The following is a 25,848-nucleotide window of genomic DNA, read 5'->3' as shown; positions in this document are numbered from 1 at the left end:
GCATTAGTTATCACATACATAGTTATTGTAGAGTTAATGATTTAACTTTCCAGTATATTCATTGAAGGTGTCTTAATAAATGCTATCTTTGTGCAGTGTCCTGGTTATATACTTTATGATTGAACATGCACTAATGCTGTGGCACTGTCTGAAACAGAACTAATTACGTTGTGCAATTTGTATTGTAATTGTAACGGGTAGAAGCATTTGCTGTTTCATAATCATACAATCCTTTCAAAAACACCAGGAGAACCTTTGCTATAAATACTGCTCTCAGAAACTAACACCCCTCTCGTGAATAGTAATGTTCCGGAATAAAATCACATGTTATATTTCAAATGCACATATAGGAATAACGTCTGTTGCATATTTGGCCAACACACCTTCAATATCAGCGAGCAACTTCTTGCGTAGGGAAAAATATTATCTCCGCCCCTCTCCAGTGAAAGGTTACGCAGGCAATATATCGCTTGTCTTTCTCACGATCTCATTGATTGTTCCTCAGTATAAGATGTGGCATAAAACGTCTAGATTAACTACACAAATATAACATTGACTTAGCATACAAAAATTAAATCCATTTGGAATAAGTCGAAGTTGATAATATACTTGTCACATGGGTTGATTATGAAGACGTCATATGTATATCCATAACTATAATGATTGCAATCAGTTCCTGTTGAGATAAACGTATACAACCTTAGGGGTTAACATGGGGTTTTGGGGTTAAGAATGGCTAACGACAGAAGCTCTGACCCTTTCGACAAATCTCAAAGCTTTTGTGTGTGTCGTAAACAGGGACATTGTGGCTCTCAATGTCTAGGTTTGAACTGCAGCTTGTATGGAGGTGGATGTAACACAAATGTAGGCTCGTATGTGCTTGGGTCGGATGAAGGGAAAGGCTCTGACGGATCACGAACAAGGTCGAAGTTTTGCAGGATAGACGTCAGTCCAAGAAATATCCTGACTCGGGCCAGCTTCTCACCAATACAAGAACGCTTTCCAACACCAAACGTCAGCAGTCTGCAAATTAATACAGAACACGTGTAATCATGTGCATTTTTATACTACCTACAAAACGTAACGATTTGAATGTACCTATTATTTACAGTCCCATGGCGTTGTGTCCACACCTAACATCTGATCATAATGAACGTTCATATCATGCATGAACAACGCGTGATATACGCATCAGTCAAAGTATGTATGCTTTAAGGGGTACTCATCATCTTTCATACTACCGAGCTAAGCAAACGCTTAAAACTGCCGCCAAGCAGCCTCTCCATGACCAGACAAAACGGCAAAGTGTGGATACAGTTAACTTTGTTTTTGCGGTATTACAAGTTGTCCGAATAATTGAAAATTAAACAGTATAACTTTTCGACAGGTACCACCAAACGGGTGGGGTTGCATTGCGACGGGAGGATGGTAGGACCTATAGCGACACCTCATTAATTATGCCACCGATCCAAGGATAACTTACAGCTTATTCAACAGCTATGAAAGGATGTTTAGGTTTTATTTCACAGGTATGTATTGAACGTATGGGACCTTTTTGTATATAAACTTTCTTTTTCCCCCTGCTGAAAATGCTGAATTGGGCTATATGCAGATCTACCTCTGACGCTTTTCATCCTCCGGTGGCAGAAGTTCGCCATTATCATCCAAGAATCTGGTAGGATCAAACGTGAAGGGATTCTCCCAAAATGATTCGTCGTGGTGTACACGCCATACGTTGTAAATAACCTTCATAAAGAGAGATTCTTGTCATTATTGTGAACAATGTATTATGTTCTAATGTCAAAGAATATAAGTGTACTACAAAACCCTAGGATAACGTTACGACGAAAAATACAATTTTCAATGAAACTGTTCTGTTAATGTAGTGAGGGATATCCAAGATACAGTTGTTACAACTATTGATATTCTCTTTAATGATATAAATAGTTTTACAGTGTGACAGGGAAGTCAGATTGAGATTTGCATTAGTCGTTAAACGTCAGATAGATTTCGTTAGATGACTGGTCCACTATCCTTCATGTCCTTTACCATGGAAAGTAAAACCGATTTATATCGCATGAATCTGCCTCTGTCCTACATAGACATTCACAGATTCGACGAGGCATTTTCTAATCAAACGTCCATATCAACTGGGTTTATTTTATCTCATTGTCATCCCTAGTAAATTGAGTGAGTGAGTGAGTGAGTGAGTGAGTTTAGTTTTACGCCGCACTCAGCAATATTCCAGCTATATGGCGGCGGTCTGTAAATAATCGAGTCTGGACCAGACAATCCAATGATCAACATGATGAGCATCGATCTACGCAATTGGGAACCGATGTAGTAAATTGAGAGTGGACGGTGATGCAGCAGCAGAAAATATAAACAATGGAAACCATTCAATATCACATGAGATATATTAAGTATTCAAAATGGTGTCTAGCTTCATATGTTGTACAAATATCATTTCTGTACCCATTAACTCTTAAATAGCTGCAATAGTGGTAATGAATATGTAAAAATGGTTGTTACATGAACATCCATCTCTGTGCCATTAGAAATGCTATACGTTCTGAAGCACAAACTGATATATGATCATGAATCATATCGAGGGTCCAGAAAGCTCTAGCAGTACGAAACTTGGAAGAATCTTTGGAGACTCCCGTTTATAATGGAACTCGGTTCATAACACAATCCTGACTTAAGGAGAAGCCGAGGAGCAGTTTTAAAGGGTGTGGGTGGATCCACTTGATAGATGCAAGTGAACAATGAAGAAATAACCGGCAATGACTTCGAACAAGGATTTTGAGGGGGACTATCTAGAATGGAATCTGGAGCCAACTTCTGCATTGAGACGAAACGTTACCAACGTCTTAGCAATTCTTGCATCTGACAGCTGGGGGAACAAAATGGACGAACAGTGAATGATTGACAGTTCATTATGACACATTCTGAAAGACAATGGGGATGGCAATGTAAACAGTAGTGGTAATTTCCTTTTCCTTCCTACGAAATAACGCTTAAGTTGAAGGACCTTTTGACCACTGAGATGTTCAACTATTTCCTCGATATTCATATCAAAGTCAACATTTTAAATGATTCCCTTGCTTTGTTTCACACTCTTTGAGACACAGAATTCACAAATTGACGTTAATCCAAGGCACCCTTTAACTGATCAATGATCAACAGGTCATTTTTTATAAACAAAATTCAACAAATAAACATCACCTATAGATGCGTGAATGCCACGACCAAAGGAGAGTGGACTCAATCATTTCAGTGAATGAGTGAGTAAGTATGGTCTTACGCCGTAAATTGGGCTTCCCACATTTTACGATCTTTTTAGGCTAGGTCTGGGGTGAACAGGCGAAAACATTTCAAGTTTAGATAGCAAATCATGGTGTTTACGCCTTTTCGATACAGTCTGACATAATTGGCAGCACATTATGCATGGGTAGATGTTACCTCGATTGTGTTAAAGATATCATTATATCCCAGCCCGTCAATATCACCATCCATATCGAAGACTAAAAAAGTGTTCGCCAAGACACAGCTTGCAAACGCAGGCTTCCCACATGGGGCGAGGTGTCAGTGGCTCTGCACTTTACCAAGTGAAATAAGAAAATGGCAAAGTTAGCCAATGTTTAGGCTAACCATATGATAAACTTACTTTGATGATATGATTAGTATATGCCATTCCAAAAGATGGAAATGTAACAGTAACTAGCCCAATAGATGCCCAAACAGCGACAGAGTGTGTCAACACTGAGGTTTGGCCATGGGAAGGTGGTTATGTCCTCCTGTTGGAGGTAGTCGGTAACAATACGCCTGTGTTCCTGCGATGCCATCGTGAAACACAAAACGAGGTCTATGTTGGCGTATCAGTGGCACCACGTGTTCCTCAAGGATGTTGTGACGGTAGTACTGCCCAGTGAAACGCCCGTGAATAACAAATAACAGGAGATCCCGACCCTACCATTACTGAGCCTCTCCCAAAAGAATCGTTCTGTCTAACATTAGTGGCGTGAAAATGCCCATTCCCTTTCTACCACAGGTGTCAATCTGTCAGTGAAGTCCAAAGATAACCTCAGTTCCCTTAAAAATATAACGTTTGCCCCAAAACGTTTGATCCACCGCTGCAGTTCTTGGCACGAACGACATCTTGCAGTAATGAGCCAGTCTGTCAATCGTGGGAAAACTCTATCTATGTTGCTGATTACAAATGATGCTAACATCTGTAAGCTTGTGAAGCTCATCTCCAATTTGACTTTCGCACTTTGATCGCGGGTACATACTCCTTATGTGAGTGAGTTTGTGAGTTAATGTTTAGCGTCACATCGGCAATATGGCAGCCATATCGTGACGAGAGAATTTAATTTATATCAATAGTGAAATAAGAAAACACTAGTACGTAAACACCTGTCATCGAAGGACAGTAAAAATACTAGGTTATCACAGCTCTTCATATAAAACTAGTACGCTATCATAAAAAATAAATCACTAGAGACAACAGTATAATATAAAAAGACGGACTATAGATCACCAGCAACTGAAGGTTGATCACCATACTGGGGACCATGGGGACTTACAGTACTTTTGCTACCTGCATGGATCCAATATCTGGATATCTGCAGGATATATATGAACTCCTCAGCGGCTGGTGATTGTAGTCTACTCCTGATGTGAACGGAATAGCCCCTACTTTCTTTTAAGAGTATTTTGTGGACATGTTGCCCTTCAGTACTTCGAATACGTACCATTGTGCCCTTGGGGATGCTGTAACCTTTATAGCTGCAGCCTTGGGTAGTGTTCCTTGGTCCAGCTGCACCGACAGGAGTGTAGTAGCGATATAATTCTAATTCCATTGCGGTACTGTAGGGCATTTTGTTCCGGTCCTCCAAACCAGGAAGTCGGTCCTTTCCAACCACCCTCTGGATCTCCTCCTGGATCTTCTTCTGGACCTCAGGGAAGTTTACCATTGCAGCTAGGGCATTGTACATGGTTGGTTTTGTTGTGAAGATACCTATCCACAAAACAGAAAATAGTGAATGAGGCTCGGACCTGGCACCTGTGATGTGATAATTATTTACATTTCTTGGGTGACAGGAATAGCACAAAGCTATTTCTGTGTAGAGATGTATGAACTAGAAAGAATACTACATCAGCTTATTTTTACAGTATTACCTGCAATCAGGGAATCCACCAGAACACCTTTCATATTTTCCGTTGATATCAATCCCTCCTCATGCTCTTGTAAAAGCAAAGTGTAGAGACAGTTGGGCGTCGTACCCTTGGATTCCTTCAAAATTATGTCCAATCTATTACTCCACATTTGCAATCAGGGTTTTCTTATTATACTACAATATTCGTGACATTTGTTTATTGTACATACATTACCATTAATTTCACAGCGTCATTCAGGCGTGTTTTACTTAACATTAATTCAACATTTCTTAGTATTAGTTTGTATACATTACCTGTGATATTTTGTCAACAGTTTCGGTAAAATACTGGTAACCATCCTTCATTGATTGGTAAGCGTGTCTCAGTTGTGGTATCAACGTCGTAATAAACGGGACATTGTCAATGAGAAACAGGTTCCTTTGGTATGTAAGGACATCAAAGGCATCTGAAATTTTCTGACAAATTTCCAGTGTCTTATGGCCAGGTTGAAATCTACGTCCACAAACCTGAAATAAAATATACTAGCTGTGAATTGACACAGGTGAATTCTGCGGTCATCAATATAACTAGAAGCGAGAAAACCCTTTCCACGTCGCTTGTACACTTGTGACTATATCATGAGTTTATATTTTTTCCAAGCAGTATTACAGCTGTACGATGTTGTTTGTAAAGAAATCGAGTCCAGATTGTCACGATGTGATGCGATAACAGAGCATGTGTTTATTAATAACGATGAAATAGTGATGATACCAGGTGTTCGCGAATAGGTTAGCGTATCCTGCCCCACCGGTGACTCGTCATAAACATATGCTAAGTCCAGTCAATTATTCACCTGAAATATTTCGGGAACGTACGGTATAAGTCAAAGAGGGAATTGCATCGGACATTATTTTTGTCACTGATGCATTAAATTTGGAAATTATGTTGCGGAAGTTGACACCCAATGCATCATTAGTGCCATTTACGGATAAAAACAATGTTTCCTAATTATTACTGAAGATTCTTCAGAAGAAAGCACCATCTTACCAAAACCAAGATCACGTTGCTGACATATTGGTTCAGGTCATCCCACGGGTCAAAAGAGCCTCCATTTCGTTTTCTGCACCTGTTTATCATATCTTGTATTTCAGCTTGGGCAAGATGCTCAACGTTTTTAGTGCAGTTCCATACTGCTTTATTCCTCGAAAGGTCAGTTTTCTCAGGTATTGCTGTCTGTCACTGGCCGTCTGGAAGATCAGATCATTCGGCAGCAAGTATTTGCTAAAGTATGAATTAACCCTTCCACTGAAGATGTCAGCATATGCAGGAGAATGAAGGAGGTCCCTAATGGTGTGGAACTGGTCCAAAATGAGTACAGGTTTCATTAACAAATGGACGGTGAATATGCCGTCGTATTGCGAACCCAATCTAGTGAGATCATTGATCATTGTAGAGTCTTTTATTTCTTGGAAATTGCCCAGAACTGGCAGTGGTTTTGGACCTGGAGGCATCTTGTTATACTTCCGTTTCCACTGATAAATGTAGGCGATAAACAGCACAACAGCGGCCCCTAGTATAATCGCAGTCAACATCCTGCTTACAACGTCAGTGAAGAGACACAGATTTGTGTGTACGTCTAAAATAGAAACAAAAGGGCAGTATATCGATTAGGGCTGAGACGGGTAACCCGGATACCCTGCACGGTAAGGAATTGGACCTGGGTACCCGTCTCAATACCCGGACCGTTATGATCATGTGACTACTAGATTAAACAATGTAATATGTTATTATTTCATGATTGAAAAGTTGTATTGTCTTTGAAAATAATAGACATAATCTATAATACATGGTTAACATATTGAAAAAGCCGAGCTGAAGAATATATTTCCATTTCTTACAAATTTGATGTCAGTAATTAACATAATGGGTATAAGGGTAGGGTAGGGTAATAGGGGGTGGGGTAGCCGGGAGGAAAAATTGGACCCGTCCCAGTCCTAATCACCATGACGGACATATGTCAACTGGAAATGAACTAATTTCACCAAAAATGCACCATAACTACAATGCAGAGCACATGCAATTGTCGAAACATTTTAACCCTGAAAACATGTTCTAAATTATATCATCAATAAAACTAACAGTTTCACAGAACCGCCTGTGTCAGACGTTAGCAGACTTGTTTAAAATATCAAACAATATAACGTCTGGCAATCAGCGATTATTCCATGAGATAAACAACAATATGTATAATGATTACACTCAAGGGACTCATATACATACATATACAATACATACAAATAGTTACCTGTCCCTGTCTTTGTCCCGGACAACCAGCAAGAATGAACGTTGTTAAACCTGTTTGTACTATGGTGTTTGGCCCCTACATCTGTGAAGGTTGATGCGCAGATTGTGGTTCGATATGTTTTAACAAGTCTGCAGAGGTGAAGAGTGCACCCTATTTATTCACCTCGGAGCTGGTTGGGTAATCTAATCTTGAGTATATATTTAAAGTTATATGGCAATACGTTTTGATATATAAAATGTTCTTATTATGTAAACAACTTGTTGACAATGAAGAGCCTAACAACCATAAATATATCACAGTTTTCTCATTATAACTTGTTTTCGACTATATTTATGATACGACTGTAACAGATGAGAAAATATGAAAAAGAACATTTACATATTCTTTATCAATAGCATAATTACGGGGCTGCAGATATTAGAATTTCAATGAATTATGTGATTACAATGAACATTCAAACGTCTGCTGAAATTTAAATTTGTGTAGAAAAAGTCAGGAATGACAGATCTGATACATACCTTTATTTTTGTTAAGAAAAGAATTGGTTAGCTAGAAGTTGGTTATATATACTGACCAGCAATAAAAACGCAACTCAAAATTCATAAAAATTATACTTTTCAGCCTGAGTTGACTAACTGGCTTTCGCATGTGTTTATGAAGGGTGCCACCGATGGGGCAGAATACGATATTCTTTTATAGCAAACACCTCGGAATTGTACAATCGGATCTGTATTTTGCAGAGATTTCTTAAGGACTATTTGGAGAATGTGGAAACTGGCCAACACTACAGTCTCCTGCATTACCAAACTGCCTGACGAATGTTGGCAATTAGCTCACAAGGATTTCGGCACATATATACAACTTCAGTAACCGGAGATGGTCAGGAATATTCTGCTCTGCCATGTATGTAAACACTTGCATGGCATTGCTGTCTTGATAATTTACCACTTATTAGTGGAATTGTTTGCCATCCTGTTGCTTTTGCATACTCAAGAAGTGTGTGTTTGCTGGTGCATCCATGGTATTCGTGATGTGGCTCCCTTGGGACATGCCCCAACTCCAGCATGGTTAGCTTGTATACAGGAAAAAGCTGAGTGGGCTGCGGAGATGAAAGATATATTTCTTCTTGTCGTTCTGCAACCAAGTGATAACCAGCTTATGGGGTAGCCCTAACTGTATGATGTACGTTTGGTTCAGGGTAACACATCCTCTGCTGTGTCCGTTGTTGTGCATTTGTACTGAATGTAAACAGATGGAATTAAAGCTAAACAGCTGGGACGCCACAGCAGTGGGGTAACTGTTCTCACAGTTGTCCTTTTGTTTACAGCTAGTCGTCTAGCTAGCCTAGGTTCTGATTTTCACTTATGACACACCTATTGTTTTTCACAAATATTGAACCCGATGGTTTGACTTATCTTGAACATTATTTTGATGTCATTGTGGCTGACCATCCCGATAAACACATGGTTCTAGTGGATGATCGAAATCCCAGAATGAAGGATTTTCTAGATTTAACACCAGAAGACACTACTAACTTTAATGGTAAGGATTATCTTGACGTACCAAGATCATGCAGAGTAACCATATCATGTGTGACCTTCAGTGGAGGAAGTTGTGTTCATTGTGACAGACACCTCTTCACATCTCCCATATACCCCATTATTTAGAGGTCAGCACCGCCCGACTGGCCCACAAGCCAATTTCCTCTGCTCCAAGGCAATTTTTACATCAATAAATCGTGAATATCACATGACCCGATCCTAACACTTCATTTAGAAAAAGCCCACGTGTGCATACATAACGTCATGCATATGCCTTGGAATGATCAGCCGATTGATTGGACCAGCCCCATCCTAACAGTCGTCCACGTTGGGAAAACCTTAGGTGCAACATATATCAACATATAATAGTTCAAAACATCAGTGACCCCAAGAATGGTCATGTTAAGACGTCTGACAAATAGGTGAGAGACGCCCTGATCTTGACTGTAATATTTGACTTGTTTGAGACAAAATCTACAAAAAGTATCAGCACTCCTGATTCGAAGGCTATCGGGAGCTGATCGTAAACTGACAAACACATGTTCAAACTATCTGAACTCAAAAGACATCGTCCAAACGCAACAATTGTCCTTCCACTTCAATAACAACTGCAAGATGGGGTCCTGCATGACTTCGCCAGACCCAATACAACCTAATATGTAAAGAACGTCCTTACAGCCAACATCAGCAACGTTTGCAGTGACAGGCTTGGAGTTTGAATACATGAAATAGGCAAGTGAAGACAAAACATTTATTCGTGATATAAGTTATCATATAACATAGTTATTATAGAGTTAATGATTTAACTTTACTGTATATTCATTGAATGTGTCTTTAATAAATTCTCTATTTATGCAGTGTTGTGATTATATAGTTTATGATTGAACATGCAATAGTGCTGTGGCACTGTCTGAACCAGAACTAATGACGTAGTGCACTTTGTATTGTAATTGTAACGGTAGATGCATTTAATTGTTGTTTCATAATCATACAATCCTTTCAAAAACACCCGGAGAACCTTTGCTTTAAATACAGCTCTCAAAAACTAACACCCCCTTTCGTGAATAGTAATGTTCCGGAATAAAATCACATGTTATACTTCAAATGCACATATAGAAATTACGTATGTGGCATATTTGGCCCCTAACCTTCAATAACAGAGAGGCAACTTAGTTAATTTCTTGTATGGGGAAAAGTTATTATCTCCGCCCCTCTTTTAATTCAGACAAAGCAATACCATCTCACGATCTCATTGATAGTTACTCAGTATAAGATGTGGCATGAAACGTCTAGAATAACTACAAAAAATATAACAATGACTAAGCATACTGAACTTATGCCCATTTGGAATTAGTCGAAGTTGATAATATACTTGTCACATGGGTTGATTATGAAGACGTCACATGTATATCCATAACTATAATGATTGCAATTAGTTCCTGTCGAGATACACGTATACAACTTAGGGGTTAACATGGAGAATGGCTAACGACAGAAGCTCTGACCCTTTCGACAAATCTCAAAGCTTATGTGTGTGTCGTAAACAGGGACATTGTGGCTCTCAATGTCTAGGTTTGAACTGCAACTTGTATGGAGGTGGTTGCAGCATAAAGTTAGGCTCGTATGTGCTTGGGTCGGATGAAGGGAAAGGCTCTGACGGATCACGAACAAGGTCGAAGTTTTGCAGGATAGACGTCAGTCCAAGAAATATCCTGACTCGGGCCAGCTTCTCACCAATACAAGAACGCTTTCCAACACCAAACGTCAGCAGTCCGCAAATTAATACAAAACACGTGTAATCATGTGTAATTTTATACTACCTACAAAACGTAATGATTTGAATGTACCTATGATTTACAGTCCCATGGCGTTGTGTCCACACCTAACATCTGATCATAATGAACGTTCATATCATGCATGAACAACGCGTGATATACGCATCAGTCAAAGTATGTATGCTTTAAGGGGTACTCATCATCGTTCATACTACCGAGCTAAGCAAACGCTTGAAACTGCCGCCAAGACAGCCTCCCCATGACCAGACAAAATGGTAAAGTATGGATACAATTTGTTTTTGCGGTATTCCAAGTTGTCCGAATAATTGAAAATTAAACAGCATAATTTTCGACTTTGGGACAAGTACCACCAAACGGGTGTGTGTGTGTGTGTGTGCATTGCGACTGGAGGATAGTAGGACCTAAAACGACACCTCATTAATTATTCCGCCAATTACAATGCCAGAACACATTGTGCCAAGGGTGACACCGATTTTGCCCGACGGGAAGCTCCCAATAAATACTCTGACATATCTCCAGTAGGGCATATTCTCGGAAGGCGGGATGAAAAGAATGTACGCCAGAGACCCAACACCGACTAGCAAGGATGGCATGATGAAGGAGGCAATACCAAGGATAACTAAACTCAGCTATGAAAGGATAGTTAGGTTTTATTTCACAAGTATGTATTCAACCTATGGGACCTGTTTGTGTATAAGCTTTCTTTCTCCCTGCTGAAAATCCTAAATTGGACTGTATGCAGGCTGACTTATGCAAATTTTCCTCTGACGCTTTTCATCCTCCGGTGGCAGAAGGTCGCCATTATCATCCAAGAATCTGGTTGGATCAAACGTGAAGGGATTCTCCCAAAATGATTCGTCGTGGTGTACACGCCATACATTGTAAAGAACCTTCATAAAGAGAGATTCTTGTCATTATTGTGAACAATGTATTATGTTCTAATGTCAAAGAATACAAGTGTACTACAAAACCCTAGGATAACGTTACGACGAAAAATACAGTTGTCAAGGAATCTGTTCTGTTAATAAAGGGAGAGATATGCAATATACAGTTTTTACAACTATTGATATTCTATATCTTGAATGAGATAAATTGTTTTACAGTGTGACAGGGAAGTCAGATTGAGATTTGCCTTAGTCGTTGAACGTCAGATAGATTTCGTTAGCTGATTGGCCCACTGTCCTTCATGTCCTTTACCATGGAAAGTAAAACCGATTTATATCGCAAGGATTTGCCTCTGTCCTACATAGACATTCACAGACTCGACGAGGCATTTTCTAATCAAACGTCCAATATCAAACTGGGTTTATTTTATCTCATTGTCATCCCTAGTAAATTGAGTGAGTGAGTGAGTGAGTGAGTGAGTGAGTGAGTGAGTGAGTGAGTTTAGTTTTACGCCGCACTCAGCAATATTCCAGCTATATGGCGGCGGTCTGTAAATAATCGAGTCTGGACCAGACAATCCAATGATCAACATGATGAGCATCGATCTACGCATTTGGGAACCGATGTAGTAAATTGAGAGTGGACGGTGATGATGCAGCGGCAGAAAATATAAACAATGGAACCCATTCAATATCACATGAGATACATTTAGTATTCAAAATGGTGTCTAGTTTCAAATTTTGTAAAAATATCTTTTCTGTACCCATTAACTAAATAGCTGCAATAGTGGTAATGAATATGTAAAAATGGTTGTTACATGAACATCCATCCCTGTGCCATTAGAAATGCTATACGTTCTGAAGCACAAACTGATATATGATCATGAATCATATCGAGGAATCCAGAAAGCTTCAACAGTACGAAACTTGGAAGAATCTTTGGAGACTCCCGTTTATAATGGAACTCGGTTCATAGCACAATCCTGACTTATGGGGAACTCGAGGAGCAGTTTTAGAAGGTGTAGATTGCTCCACTGGATGGATTAAAGTGAACAATGACGAAATAACCGGCAATGATTTCGAACCAGGATTTTTGAGGGGGACTATTTAGAATGGTAGCTGGAGCTAACTTCTGCATTGAGATGAAACGTTACCAAAGTTTTAGCAATTCTTGCATCTGACAGCTGCGGGAACAAAAAAGACGAAGAATGAATGATTGACAGCTCATTATGACACATTCAAAAAGACAAAGGGGTGGAAATGTAAACAGTCAACAGTGAGTGAGTTAGTAAGTGACTGAGTAAATATGGTTTTACGCCGCTTTTAGCAATATTCTAGCAATATGACGGCGGGTGACACCAGAATTGGGCTTCACATATTGTACAATCAATTTAGGCTAGGTCTGGGATTGTTGTACACAGGTGGGAATAGCAGAAAAATGACGTCATCATCGAACACCTGGCTGACCTCGTTTCAAAGGGGTGTCAATGACCTTGTACGGAGCTGACCTTGGGATAAACCACTTTTCCCAGAGGTATTTTTAGATCAGGTGCATAGCAACCGACCTTGTACGGAGCTGACCTTATTCAGATGCAGGAGAACGGGGAACTGAAACCGAAAATAACTATAGAAGATTCTCAGGAATCAACAAACGCTGGCTTCCCCCAAACACCTCATGGGGCGAGGTGTCAGTGGCTCTGCACTTTACCAAGTGAAATAAGAAAATGGCAAGGTTAGTCATATGATAAACTTAGTTGTGATTACATTATCAGTATATGCCATTCCAAAAGATGGAAATGTAACAGTAACTACCTGAATAGACGCCCAAAATAGCGACAGAGTGTGTCAACACTGAGGTTTGGCCATGGGAAGGTGGTTATGTCCTCCTGTTGGAGGTAGTCGGTAACAATACGCCTGTGTTCCTGCGATGCCATCGTGAAACACAAAATGACGTCCATGCAGGCGTATCAGTGACACCACGTGTTCCTCAAGGATGTTGTGACGGTAGTACTGCCCAGTGAAACGTCCGTGAATAACAATAACATGAGATCCCAACCCTCACTATTACTGAGCCTCTCCCAAAAGGATCGTTCTGTCTAATATTTACGGCGTGAAAATGCCCATTCCCTTTCAACCACAGATGTCAATCTGTCAGTGAAGTCCAAAGATAACCTCAGTTCCTTATAACGTTTGCCACAAAACGTTTGGTCCACCGCTGCATCTCTTGGCACCAACGACGTCAGTAATGCAGTAATGAGCCAGTCTGTCAATCGTGGGATAACACATCTACGTCGGGCATGGAGACTTCATCTATGTTGCTGATTACGAATGATGCTAAAATCTGTAACCTTGTGAAGCTCATCTCCAATTTGTCTTTTGCACTTTGATCACGGGTACATACTCCTGATGTGCCAGTTGTCGCCCTTGGTTGAGCTCGAAACAACATCCAACATGCAAATCGCATGTAGCTATTACTAATGTTTAATTATGTTTAAAACAATACCAGAACAACTTACAGTCATTATCACTGAAATGTACAGCAACACACTGACAGGTTTCACTGTAAATTTCAAATTTTACCAAGACCATATTCACATCATGAAAAACACTTGCACGAAATTGACGTGTCCGAAAGAAATTCCCAACACACCTTGAGAGAAAGGATCATTTTCTAAATCCATATACAACCATACATCTTGGTTCCCAAATGATTTCACACAAAAATGCAATAGCTCCTACTTACTTTCATACATACATACAAACATTGTATAGCGCCGATATCCAGTACAACTGCTCAAAAGCCCTTTGTTTCTCCTCGATCATTGGATATCCATCACAACGGCACATCATATTTTTCAATCTCAACTCCCTGGGGATCATACATCTCTGGCTGCCTACTAGGCGCACCGAGTTAATGTGGCTTTTCCATCCTTACGAGGTACCCATTCACACCTGGGTGGACTGGGACACATAGTCACAGTACTTTGTCCAAGTTCACTGCACGTTGCTGTACCCGCAACTGGGTGTTTGCACGTATTCATGTGGCCACCATCTAGTCATCTACCAACGGATTCGTGGGTTCTTTTAAGTGCACAGGGTTGTGTACTGTACCCTAGGGGTTGTCACAACACCGAAAGAGTCTGCACACAGAGTTGACTCCAAGGTTTTTTATACCCGGTCACAGGTGGGCTCGATCCCGGCACCTCCAAGCTCGCTGGATTACTAGCCTGGCGCCTTAGACAGCTCGCCCACCGCGCCCCAAAGAGACTTTCAAGAGTATTTAGCGGATATGTTGCCCTTCATTACTTCAAACACGTACCTTTGTGCCCTTGGGGATGCTGTAACCTTTATAGCCGCAGTCTTGGGTAGTGTTCCTTGGTCCAGCTGCACCGGCAGGAGTGTAGTAGCGATAAAATTCTAATTCCATTGCGCTACTGTAGGGCATTTTGTTCCGGTCCTCCAAACCAGGAAGGCGGTCCTTTCCAACCACTCTCTGGATCTCCTCCTGGATCTTCTTCTGGACCTCAGGGAAGTTTACCATTGCAGCTAGGGCATTGTACATGGTTGGTTTTGTTGTGAAAACACCTATCCACATAAAAAAACGCGCGAAATCGGAGTTCAAACGATTCACTAATTTTCCCCCAGCGTTTGGGGGGAATTGAAGTGGTTCCAACAGCTGGGCTGCGCTCATAGCACGTGCGCAGTGAAATAGGTTCGCGCAACTTGGAAGAGGGTTGTCCGGTGAATACTCGGTGAAGGCTTTGGTGTGAGCTATTTTTCTAATGTTTTGTTGAAATCTCACAGGCGCGAGCTTTTTATATGTTATTACGGTAAATTAACTGTTTAAATAATTTCATTTGTCTATTTCACCACACGTTCTTCTTACCGAGTCACTTTCTCAGTTCGATACTTAACAGCAATGTCATTATTTAGCGTTGACAGAATTTCTAACTGTGATATAGATATGTCGTTGTCACAGACAAAACTCAATGTCTTGTTTTATTGACACCTGTGTGTCTGCCTGCCTGTCTGCTAATGACAATATTCAATACACAACTGCGATCACTGACCACATGCAATTTGAACTTAACACCAATCAGGCTATACACCATAAACAAAATGCATTGATTTATGGCCTGAGTTCGGTCTCTGTCACATTATGTAATTACACAAACAGGCAGGTGTGATACTTGAACACATGACATGTTATGATGTCTGTTGATTGCAAAATGTTATACACAAAAAATGAGCATGTATTTACAAAACCCAACATCTCTATATATACACACACAATGAGCCGTGAGGGCATCTGCAAATGAACCAGCCGTTACACTTGAGTGCACACCCACCCGCTCTGACTGGGCTCGGTATCCCGGCTGCTTCGTTTCTTGGGAGGTAAACCCAAGTACACAATATTGCACTTTTGATTTGCGATTGTATGCTTATAATTTTGTTTATATGTTTTTTCATAACCAGCAATGTATATTTTATGTCATGAATAAGTGATAATTGTGTTTTTAATTATGTTTGATTTTTTGGTTGCATGTGACCTTTAACATAATGGGTATAAGGGTAGGGTAGGGTAATATGGGGTGGGGGAGCCGGGTAGAAATAATTGGACCAGTCCCTGTCCTAATATCCATGACGGACACATGTCTTTGAGAAAAAATGACAACTGGAAATGAACTAATTCCACCAAAAGTGCACCATAACTTTCTTATAGAGTTGGCTGGAGATACACCAGGTATAAAACTACAATGCAGAGCACATGCAATTATCCAAACATTTTAACCCTGAAAACATGTTCTAAATATCATCAATAAAAACTAACAGTTTCACTGAACCGCCTGTGTCAGACGTTAGCAGACTAAAATATCAAACAATATAACGTCTGGCAATCAGCGATTATTCCATGAGATAAACAACAATATGTATAATGATTACACTCAAGGGACTCATATACATACATATACAATACATACAAATAGTTACCTGTCCCTGTCTTTGTCCCGGACAACCAGCAAGAATGAACGTTGTTAAACCTGTTTGTACTATGATGTTTGGCCCCTACATCTGTGAAAGCTGATGCTCAGATTGTGATTCGATATGTTTTAACAAGTCTGCTGAGATGAAGTGTGCAGCCTATTTATTCACCACGGAGCTGGCTGGGTAATGAAGGTCATGACACAATTGTGAACGACTTGTAATGTAGTCTTAAGTATATATTTAAAGTTATATGGCAATACGTTTTAATCTATAAAATGTTCTTATTATGTAAACAACTTGTTGACAATGAAGAGCCTAACAACCATAAATATATCACAGTTTTCTCATTATAACTAGTTTTATATACTCATGATACGACTGTGACTGTAGAATGTTTATCTACAATGTGCCAGGTCAAATGCTAGCACATCGACATGCACAGTCAGCCTTTGACTTGACTGCGTTGTTTGCATGCATTGTTTGGTGGCGTGAGAGGTTAAGATACAATTTATTATCAGCAGTATTTCAGCCACAAGGTTTTAATGCATACACACAAGTGCATTATAAATACAACTCCTTTTACAAAGCTATATTTAAAAGCCAAACTGTTTGGCATATTTTACCATAAACAATTATTTACAGAAGGCTATTTATAAGCCACAAGCAACAAAAGCCAGGCCATCTCGCTGATTGTGTTTTCAGATTTCTATATTGATGTTAAAGCAAGGTTACTTGACACACCCCTGGCAACCATTGTTTTAATATACGTGGAATCGACATCAGTATTATAAATGCCACAAACGTCTGCCACAACTAATTTATATTCTGTAGCCTGCTGGGGATGAACCTGCAGGCCAGGCCTAATGTTTTGCATGCATAGCATTTTCTAATGTTCTCGTTTATTAAATACTTTTGTTTTTAAAACAAATATTTGTGAAATATGTTGTCTGAATGTTGAATGATTCAGCTGCTAGCTATTTGGGGCAATTCATCCAGGTCAAAATCTTCATGCGGTCATTGGCACCCGTGAAGAGCCACCTCCTCGTGGTGGGTGCTGGGTAACGCTAAGCGCTTTTCAACCCGTGTTTGTTAAATACTTTTGTTTTTAAAACAAATATTTGTGAAATATGTTGTCTGAATGTTGAATGATTCAGCTGCTAGCTATTTGGAGCAATTCATCCAGGTCAAAATCTTCATGCAGTCATTGGCACCCGTGAAGAGCCACCTCCTCGTGGTGGGTGCTGGGTAACGCTAAGCGCTCTTCAACCACGCTCTTGCCGTGGGTTGCGCCCCTGTGTCGGTGGAGGACAGGAGTCTGGTGGTTTAGGGCACTGGGAGCCTGGAACCTTGTTCCTTTTGCCCAACACACCACTTCGCCCCTTACTTCACTTAGACGGGTGGTAGAACTGGCCCGGTTCTATCAATCATCTGGTCACGCCAAGCCCTGTGCGTGGTGACTATATTGCACATTATATTATTATCATTGGGTCTTGTTTTGTTTTTATCTACAGTGTATAAAATTTTATTACTTTAAATTGCCTAGAGTCCTGTGCCAGATGGCGGTGGCTCATGGGCCAATCTGGTGATAATAGACCTCTGAAATCTGTGATTCTTGGGAATGATGTCATGGGCCGAACCAGCCTGGCATTTATTCTTTTAGTTTTTCATAGCTTTTCAAGTCTTTATATCTGGAGTATAACACCCCTGTATCCCTGGTGTCAGCATCTCGGAGATCCGGTGCTATATGACACTGTCCTTGTTGATATTCCGTGGTGGATGGGGAGCAGGGGTGCTGAACCTATTGACTATTATCATGGATCCCACTCCATCTGGTTCCTCGCGAAATGAAAAAAAGCGCCTGTATGAAAATGTTGATGACTCTTCCAAAACTATTTCTGCAAATTCGGAATCATGGGCTCGTTTCCTTGTGATTAAGGCAACTGATTTTCCGACCATAAAACTAAATCCTTTCGCTATATCGAAGGCTGTTTCTGGAATTTGACGAGATGCTAAAAACGTCAGTAGTTCACTTCTGGTGGAATGCGCACGGAGACAGCAATCTCTCAATCTCTTATCGATTAAAACATTTGACAATATAGAGGTTGCAGTGTCCGTGCACAGAACTTTAAATTCCTGTCCTGTGGTATCATTCGCGACAGAGCTCGCTGTCTATTTGACATGTCCGAGGAGGACATTGCTGCAGAACTTCACGATCAGGGTGTGACAGCAGTCAAACGTTTCACTATCAGGAAAAAAGGTACCACTGTAAAAACAAACACTTATCTCTTGACATTTGCTCGTGCTTCACTGCCGCAGTCAAATAAAGCTGGATATTTTAAATATGAGTCTGAGATCCAGAGGAAGACTGAGGATCAGCCAGAGAATCAGCTTCAGAATCAGTTTGAGACATCACCTCACGTTAATCAATAAAAAAGAAGGGAAAAGAATTCCATCGTTAACAAACAACTGCCGTCCCTTTACCTTGAGAGCTTCCTCTGGAGAACCCTTTTGGACCTCTAGATATGAAGGTCACTCCGTCCTCACAGGACAGGCGGAGGAACAGTTCCTCCTCACTTTCACGAGGGCGATCACCAACTGAGGCACCATGACTCAATTGCCCAATCTAATTCAGTGGAATTGCAGAGGTCTTAAAGATAACTTTAATGAAATACAATTATTGATACAGGACTTTCATCCATCAGCATTTTGTCTTCAAGAAACCTCTCTTAAGAATACATATACGTTCAACTTAAGACAATACAGCGATTATCATTTCTTTTCCCCTCCAGGAGATAGAGCAACTGGAGGTGTTTCTATTTTGGTACGGCAGGGTATTATACATAGCCCTGTCCCTCTTAATACCAATCTCCAAGCTGTAGCTGTTCGTCTGACTTTACACATGCGTTGACGCTGTGCAGCTTGTATATCCCACCGTCTTCTGATATCCGACTGTCAGATCTGCCAAAACTGTATGATCAGATTCCAAAACCAAGTATTATCATGGGTGATCTGAACGGACACAACCCGCTTTGGGGAAGTGTCCATACTAATAATAAAGGTAAAATCATCGAGGAATTCATTTCTGATAAAAAATTATGTATCTGTATGTTCTATATTGTACTTCCCAACTTCTAAAATGCCACTCAAAGAAGTTATCCTACAGTCCATAATTTAGATAAAGTTAAAATTTTAAATGCCAAGGCTCGACGCGCATCTAAGCAGAATAAGCGTCAGTCTTGGAGGAAGTATGTTTCCAAGATAAATTCCCGTACACCAATTTCGAAGGTATGGAACATGATCCAAAGAATTAAGGGCAAAGGTTCCAAATCTACTGTTCACCATCTGAAAGATGGTGACAATATATTAACTGGTAAGTCTGAAATTGCCAATAAGCTTGGTGAAACACTCGCCAAACATTCTTCTTCGTCAACTTACGTCCCAGAATTTCAACAATACCAGAAACAACAGGAGAAGAAGAGAATAAATTTTAACTCAGACAATGGCGAAGACTATATGCCCTTGAGCACGCTCATGACACAACAACAGGAGCTGATAATATACACTATCAGCTCTTGAAGCATTTACCGGAATCCTGTTTGGAAACACTTCTAACTATTGTTGATACAATATAGACTTCAGGGAATTTCCCAATTTCGTGGCGTAATGCCATTGTAGCCCCTATTCCAAAACCTGGTCGCGATCATACTGATCCGTCTAATTATAGACCAATCTCTCTAACGAGTTGTGTCTGTAAAACCATGGAACGAATGTTAAACAATAGGTTAACATGGTATCTTGAAACCAATAAACTTATAACAAATATTCAATGTGGTTTCAGGAAAAATCGTAGTACCATTGATCATTTGGTACGTTTAGAATCCTTTGTCAAAAATGCTATAGTCAATAAACAACATGCAGTATCGATATTCTTTGATCTCGAGAAAGCATACGATACCACCTGGAACATGTCATTTTAAAAGATTTACATGACTTTGGATTACGAGGCCGTTTGCCTCAATTTATATCACAGTTCTTAACAGACAGGCAATTTCAAGTCCGTGTGGGTTCAACCCTGTCTGATCATTATAATCAGGATCAGGGTGTCCCACAAGGCAGTATTTTGTCTGTAACATTGTTTAGTATCAAGATCAACAGTTTATCCAAGGTTTTAAACGATTCAATCGATGGATCACTTTTTGTGGATGATTTTTAACATTTCTTGTCGCGGTAAGAATATGCATACTATTGAACGGCAACTACAGTTGTGTTTAAATAAAATAAATAAATGGTGTCTTGAAAACGGCTTGAAATTTTCTAAATCAAATACTAATTGCATAAATTTCTGCCGTAAATATAAACCACATAAAGACCCAGAACTGTTTTTAAATGGCACTCCCATCAAGGTTGTAAAGGAGGCCAAGTTCTTGGGTCTGAGTTTTGACTCCAGTTTAACCTTTCTTCCGCATATCAAATCCTTAAAAACTAAATGCCTGAAGGCACTCGATTTATTGAAAGTCGTTTCTAATTCAAAGTCGGGAGGGGACCAAACTACCCTCCTACACCTGTATATATCATTGGTCCGCTCGAAGCTTGATTATGGCTCCATCGTATATGGTGGAGCCTGCAAAAGCAACTCAAAACTATTAGATTCTGTCCACCACCAAGGTCTAAGACTTTGTCTTGGATCATTCAGAACATCTCCTGTTGACAATCTCTACGTCGAGGCCGATGAGCCTTCTCTTGCACAACGCCGTATAAAACTATCATTACAATATATTACAAAATTATATTCTAACGAGTCTAATCCTGCATTTAACTGTGTCTTTAACCCTCGTTATGAGGATTTATATAACAAAAAGTCTTCGCTTGTTCCGCCTCTTGGGCTCAGAATTAAGCCATTTATTGCTGCTGCCGGCATTGAGCTGGAAAATATAGCTCCTTCCCGACTTCATTCTTCTCCTCCTTGCCAATTGGTTAGGCCACAGTCGACCTAACTGTTAACTACATATAAAAAATCAGAAACTAATGAATTACAATATAAACAAGAATATAATCAATTAAAAAGTAAATATAATACATAAAAAACCTTATTTACAGATGGGTCCAAGGATGGTGGCGCAGTGGTATGTGCCACTGTCATTGGATCCAGGACAATATCTTCAAGAATACTAGATAACAGCTCTATTTTTACAGCAGAAGCAAACGCCATATTAAGGGCTCTTAAATATGTTCAAAGACACCCTAAATATAAACAATACATCATCTTTTCTGATTCTCTTTCTTGCCTTCAGGCTATTAAAAATCTTTCTTGTAAACATCCACTTTTAATAGAAATCATTGAATTATATAATGATCTTGCTACTGGCCAATGCGACATCGTCCTCTGTTGGTTACCAAGCCACGTTGGCATTTCTGGGAACACAATGGCCGATCTTGCTGCCAAGGCAGCACTCAACAAATCTATGACACCACTTCCTATTCCATACTCTGATTACAAAGCTAGCTTTGGAACCTACATCTGTGATCTGATGCAGAAGAGGTGGGACACCCAAGTATGTATCAATAAATAACATGAAATAAAACCTTACATCGGTTACACTTATTTGAGTTGTCAGTCCAGATTTGAAAAAGGTCGTATTGGCTACACAAGATATACTCATGAGTACCTATTGAAAGGTGAGGATCCTCCGTTTTGTATCCCTTGTGATGAAAGAATCACACGCGAGCATGTCCTGCTTGACTGTGTTGAATATTCCATCACAAGGGATAACTATTTCAAATCACGAAGAATGAAGGATCTTTTTAATAATGTCAGTTCTCATTTAATTATTGCATTTTAAAAAGAATTAGATTTGTTAAATGATTTGTAAATAGATACATATTTTATTATTGGTAGTTTAGATTAGTAACTGAGATTGTTAGTGGCTGTACCCTCAAAGGGGGTTAAAGTACTGTAAAATTATTGTCCTCCCGAGAGGGTACGTAAGTCCCATAATTTTCAAAGTCAATTTAAACTTACCAAGATTTTTAAACGTAGTATTCTTGTAATTTTAACCTTGGCTAACATTTATTACAATCACCAGCAGCTGAAGAGATGATGTAAATCCAGCTAGGGTCCATGCAGGTAGCAAAGGTACTGTAAGTCCCCATGGTCCCTGGTATGGTGATCCATCTTCAGTTGTTGGTGATCTATAGCCTATTTTAATATTGTGTTGTCCCCTATGGTTAAAATGTTTTAGATTCAATTGCTAGTTTTACGTGTATATCTGTGCTATTCTAGTTGTTTTACTGTCCTTCGTCGGCAGGTTTTTTATAATATCTATATATATATTCTATTTCAATGCCAAATGTTCTCGTCACGATATGGCTGAAATATTGCCGATGTGAAGTTAAATAATAACTCATTCACTCACTCATGCGGTCATTATAATAACGATAAGGTCGTTGTTATCAACAGTTTAGCGTTGAACTAATTCAATGGCAAACGGCAATGCCTAAACAGAATAAATGAGGTGTAAGATGTTTTTTTTCTGAAGGCATGAAAAGAAGTCTGAAAAAATTGTATAGTGCTTGTATTTGGGGTGTTTTTGTAGTATTATTTATACGTTAATATGGCGTTTGCTTCTGATGTAAAAATAGAGCTCTGGATCCAATGACTGACGAAAGCATCTGCGCCACCATCATTGGATCCATCTGTAAATAAGGATTTGTATGTATTATATTTACTTTTTAATTGATTAAATTCTTGTTTATATTGAAATTAAGTAGTTTCTGATTTTTTAGGTGTTGTCAGTGTTAGGTCAACTGGTAGTCTCACTATCTGCCAAGGAAGAGAAAAAAACACGCGGAAGGAGATTATACAGCTCAATGCCAGCAGCAGAAAGAAACGGTTTAACTCTTATTCCTAAAAGCGGAACAACAGAAGATTCACATACAAGGGATTAAAGACATAAATATATGCTGGGTTGGAGTGACGAGCAGTCATTCTTTTGTACACTTGGAATCGATATCAGTATTATAAATGCCACAAACGTCTGCCACAACTAATGTATATTCTGAAACCTGCTGGGGATGAACTTGCAGGCCAGGCCAGGCCGACTATTTTGTATGCATAATATTTCCTACTTTTTGCGCTTGTAAAGTATGTGTTTGTCAAATATGTTGTATAAATGTTCTTGTATGCCGCAGTTGGTAGCTATTTTGAGCAATTCCACCTGGTCAAAATCTTCATGCCGTCATTATAATAAAGATAAAGATCGTTGTTATAAACTTTATAGTTTGGAGTTGGTGATTAATATTGTGACAATAAAAATACAATGCCATTGGATAACCAGTCTCGATTATCTGACGAAACAGAATACAAAAGGAGAAAATCATCTTGATAACCAGAAATCAGCAATCACATCAGGCCTATTCAACCCAGGAAGGTACAACTGAAATAAAACTGCTATAGTAGTGTACCCACAAATGATCAGTTAGGTCAAAAACGTTGTTGATGGGTAGTTGATACATACAAAGGGGTCATGTGGGAATCTGATCTATTACCTGTACGTCACACGAGTGTCGTATCGCGTTGACCTGTGTCAGTAACGACTTCGACCTGATATGTCTAACGATTTGATTGATAACCGATGACCTCTGGAATCATATTAGGGTCACATTCTGACGTAACTATTTTTCATTCATAACAAACACGATGAATCTCATTCATTCTACAACTTAAATGCATTGTGGAATGTAAACATTGCGAACGTTGCGAACGTGTGTCGCTGTTTAATTGTGAGTCGAACTGAGACATTATATCTGTCGAAAAACATAAACGCAATGTTTCCACCAGTGATGTTAGCCGAATGAAGCAACTGGAAACCAAGAAACGAGGTGCAACGGAGTAGTTTACTGTAGGAGGCTGTACGAGGCGATGACAACTGACATGCATCGTGACGTCGGTTACCATGGCAGTGACGTCATTAGTGTGACGTCATGCAAATATTGTACTACAGTACAAAACTCTTCCGCAACCTCTTTATGAAACCGGTTTCGGTTTGAAACCAAAACATAACAAAAATACGCTATTTTGTCAATTTAAATGCATGTAAGACGTGGGTAATAAATAAAATACCACACTCGGTCTCATTACATACGAATTATACGAAACTGTGATCTTCCTATAGTTATTCGACTCGCTTTCGCTCGGTCAGATACCATAGGAAGGACACTCGTTCTTCGTATGTAATCTGTATGTAATATATCACAAACGAAATGCCACCTCGTGTTGCCACTGCAGCTATTGTACTAGATCATGAAATTGATGAAAATTACTTTGTAAAGTTTAAAGACATTGTTGACTATGTCATGTAGGTAAGCAATTGTTTTATTGTGCCATTTTCATCAGTGTGATGATAATTAAAGGCTGCTGTAAACAGACATGTGTCATTATGGGTGAACCCAACATCTTTCTAAGACTGACTCTATATGCTGGATACCCAATACCACCATGAATCGTTTTATTGTGCCAAAGTGTGATGACTGAAAGGTTGTACAGACATGTCAAGCCAAGACTACTCTCTTACCCAATACCAGGAAGTTTGACCAAATGATAGGGTATTGGCAGACTAGAGGTCCAGCTTTAGTGACTCAAGATGGAACGAACACCTAACGTAGGTCCGTATTTTCTTCTACAGGCGCACTGAAGCGAGGTTGACTGTGAAGTTAGTACAATGTGACTTCAAATAATAATTGCAAAGTGCTGCTTAACAACTGTGCAAAATTCTGCAATGAAATGTTGAACTTATGAAATAAAAGATGTTTTCTCAATAAAGATTGTCGTTTTTGTACTTCCTAACTTCTAAAATGACACTGAGAGAAGTGAAATTCTCATTCTCAGAAGGCCAAGGTCAGGAACAGTTCGTTAAAAAACGCTTGATTCCATTTCAAATTCCAAGTTCTTAAAAACAAAAAGGAACGTTTGACAAAAACAGGATTTAGATTCCCATTTAAGTATACTCGGATCACAGTCACAGACCAACAAAGAAGACGAAAAATTGCATAATTATATTGAGTTTGTCTAGCAGGAGTCTGACAATGGGCATCAAGCTATTTACAGTTAAAGACTACATTACTGAGAGTTGTTTGTTTTGAATTTGTGTTTTTGTACATACTTATCATGTATCCTG

At 39.5% G+C, this 25,848-nt stretch overlaps 2 protein-coding genes across 2 annotated transcripts; both read right to left on the bottom strand.

Annotated features, from left to right (window-relative positions):
- Positions 1 to 642: 642 nt before the first annotated feature.
- Positions 643 to 6,685, bottom strand: LOC124257562 (cytochrome P450 2C28-like). Its single transcript, XM_046691661.1, has 6 exons — positions 6,211 to 6,685; positions 5,478 to 5,690; positions 5,185 to 5,299; positions 4,758 to 5,023; positions 1,619 to 1,746; positions 643 to 1,023 (listed from the first exon to the last, which is right to left on the bottom strand). The coding sequence occupies exons 1-6, from the start codon at positions 6,298 to 6,300 to the stop codon at positions 813 to 815; spliced, it is 1,023 nt and encodes a 340-aa protein (XP_046547617.1). The 5' UTR covers positions 6,301 to 6,685; the 3' UTR covers positions 643 to 812.
- A 3,806-nt stretch (positions 6,686 to 10,491) lies between these two features.
- LOC124257558 (cytochrome P450 2C70-like) lies at positions 10,492 to 15,230 on the bottom strand. Its single transcript, XM_046691657.1, has 3 exons — positions 15,009 to 15,230; positions 11,546 to 11,695; positions 10,492 to 10,825 (listed from the first exon to the last, which is right to left on the bottom strand). Exons 1-3 carry the CDS (start codon positions 15,228 to 15,230, stop codon positions 10,571 to 10,573), a joined length of 627 nt encoding a protein of 208 aa, XP_046547613.1. The 3' UTR covers positions 10,492 to 10,570.
- Positions 15,231 to 25,848: the final 10,618 nt, after the last annotated feature.

The sequence above is a fragment of the Haliotis rubra genome, unplaced genomic scaffold (genome assembly GCF_003918875.1).
Source record: "Haliotis rubra isolate DU_JTF1 unplaced genomic scaffold, ASM391887v1 Scf666, whole genome shotgun sequence".
Lineage (NCBI taxonomy): Eukaryota > Metazoa > Mollusca > Gastropoda > Lepetellida > Haliotidae > Haliotis > Haliotis rubra.
Note: the sequence above shows the minus strand (reverse complement) of the source record. Positions and strands in the feature narration are given on the sequence as shown.

Bases quoted from the DNA above. Each gene is read 5' to 3' on its own strand.
- LOC124257562 (XM_046691661.1), bottom strand. From the start codon at position 6,300: ATGATAAACAGGTGCAGAAAACGAAATGGAGGCTCTTTTGACCCGTGG. The intron at 5,300-5,477 runs GTAATGTATACA...ATAATTTTGAAG, and splicing joins CTGTTGACAAAATATCACAG to GAATCCAAGGGTACGACGCC. The intron at 5,024-5,184 runs GTAATACTGTAA...TTTTGTGGATAG, and splicing joins GGTGGATTCCCTGATTGCAG to GTATCTTCACAACAAAACCA.
- LOC124257558 (XM_046691657.1), bottom strand. From the start codon at position 15,230: ATGGTAAACTTCCCTGAGGTCCAGAAGAAGATCCAGGAGGAGATCCAG. The intron at 11,696-15,008 runs GTACGTGTTTGA...CTCTTTATGAAG, and splicing joins GCATCCCCAAGGGCACAAAG to GTTCTTTACAATGTATGGCG. The intron at 10,826-11,545 runs GCATACAGTCCA...TTTTGTAGGTAG, and splicing joins AAATTTGCATAAGTCAGCCT to TATAAAATTACACATGATTA.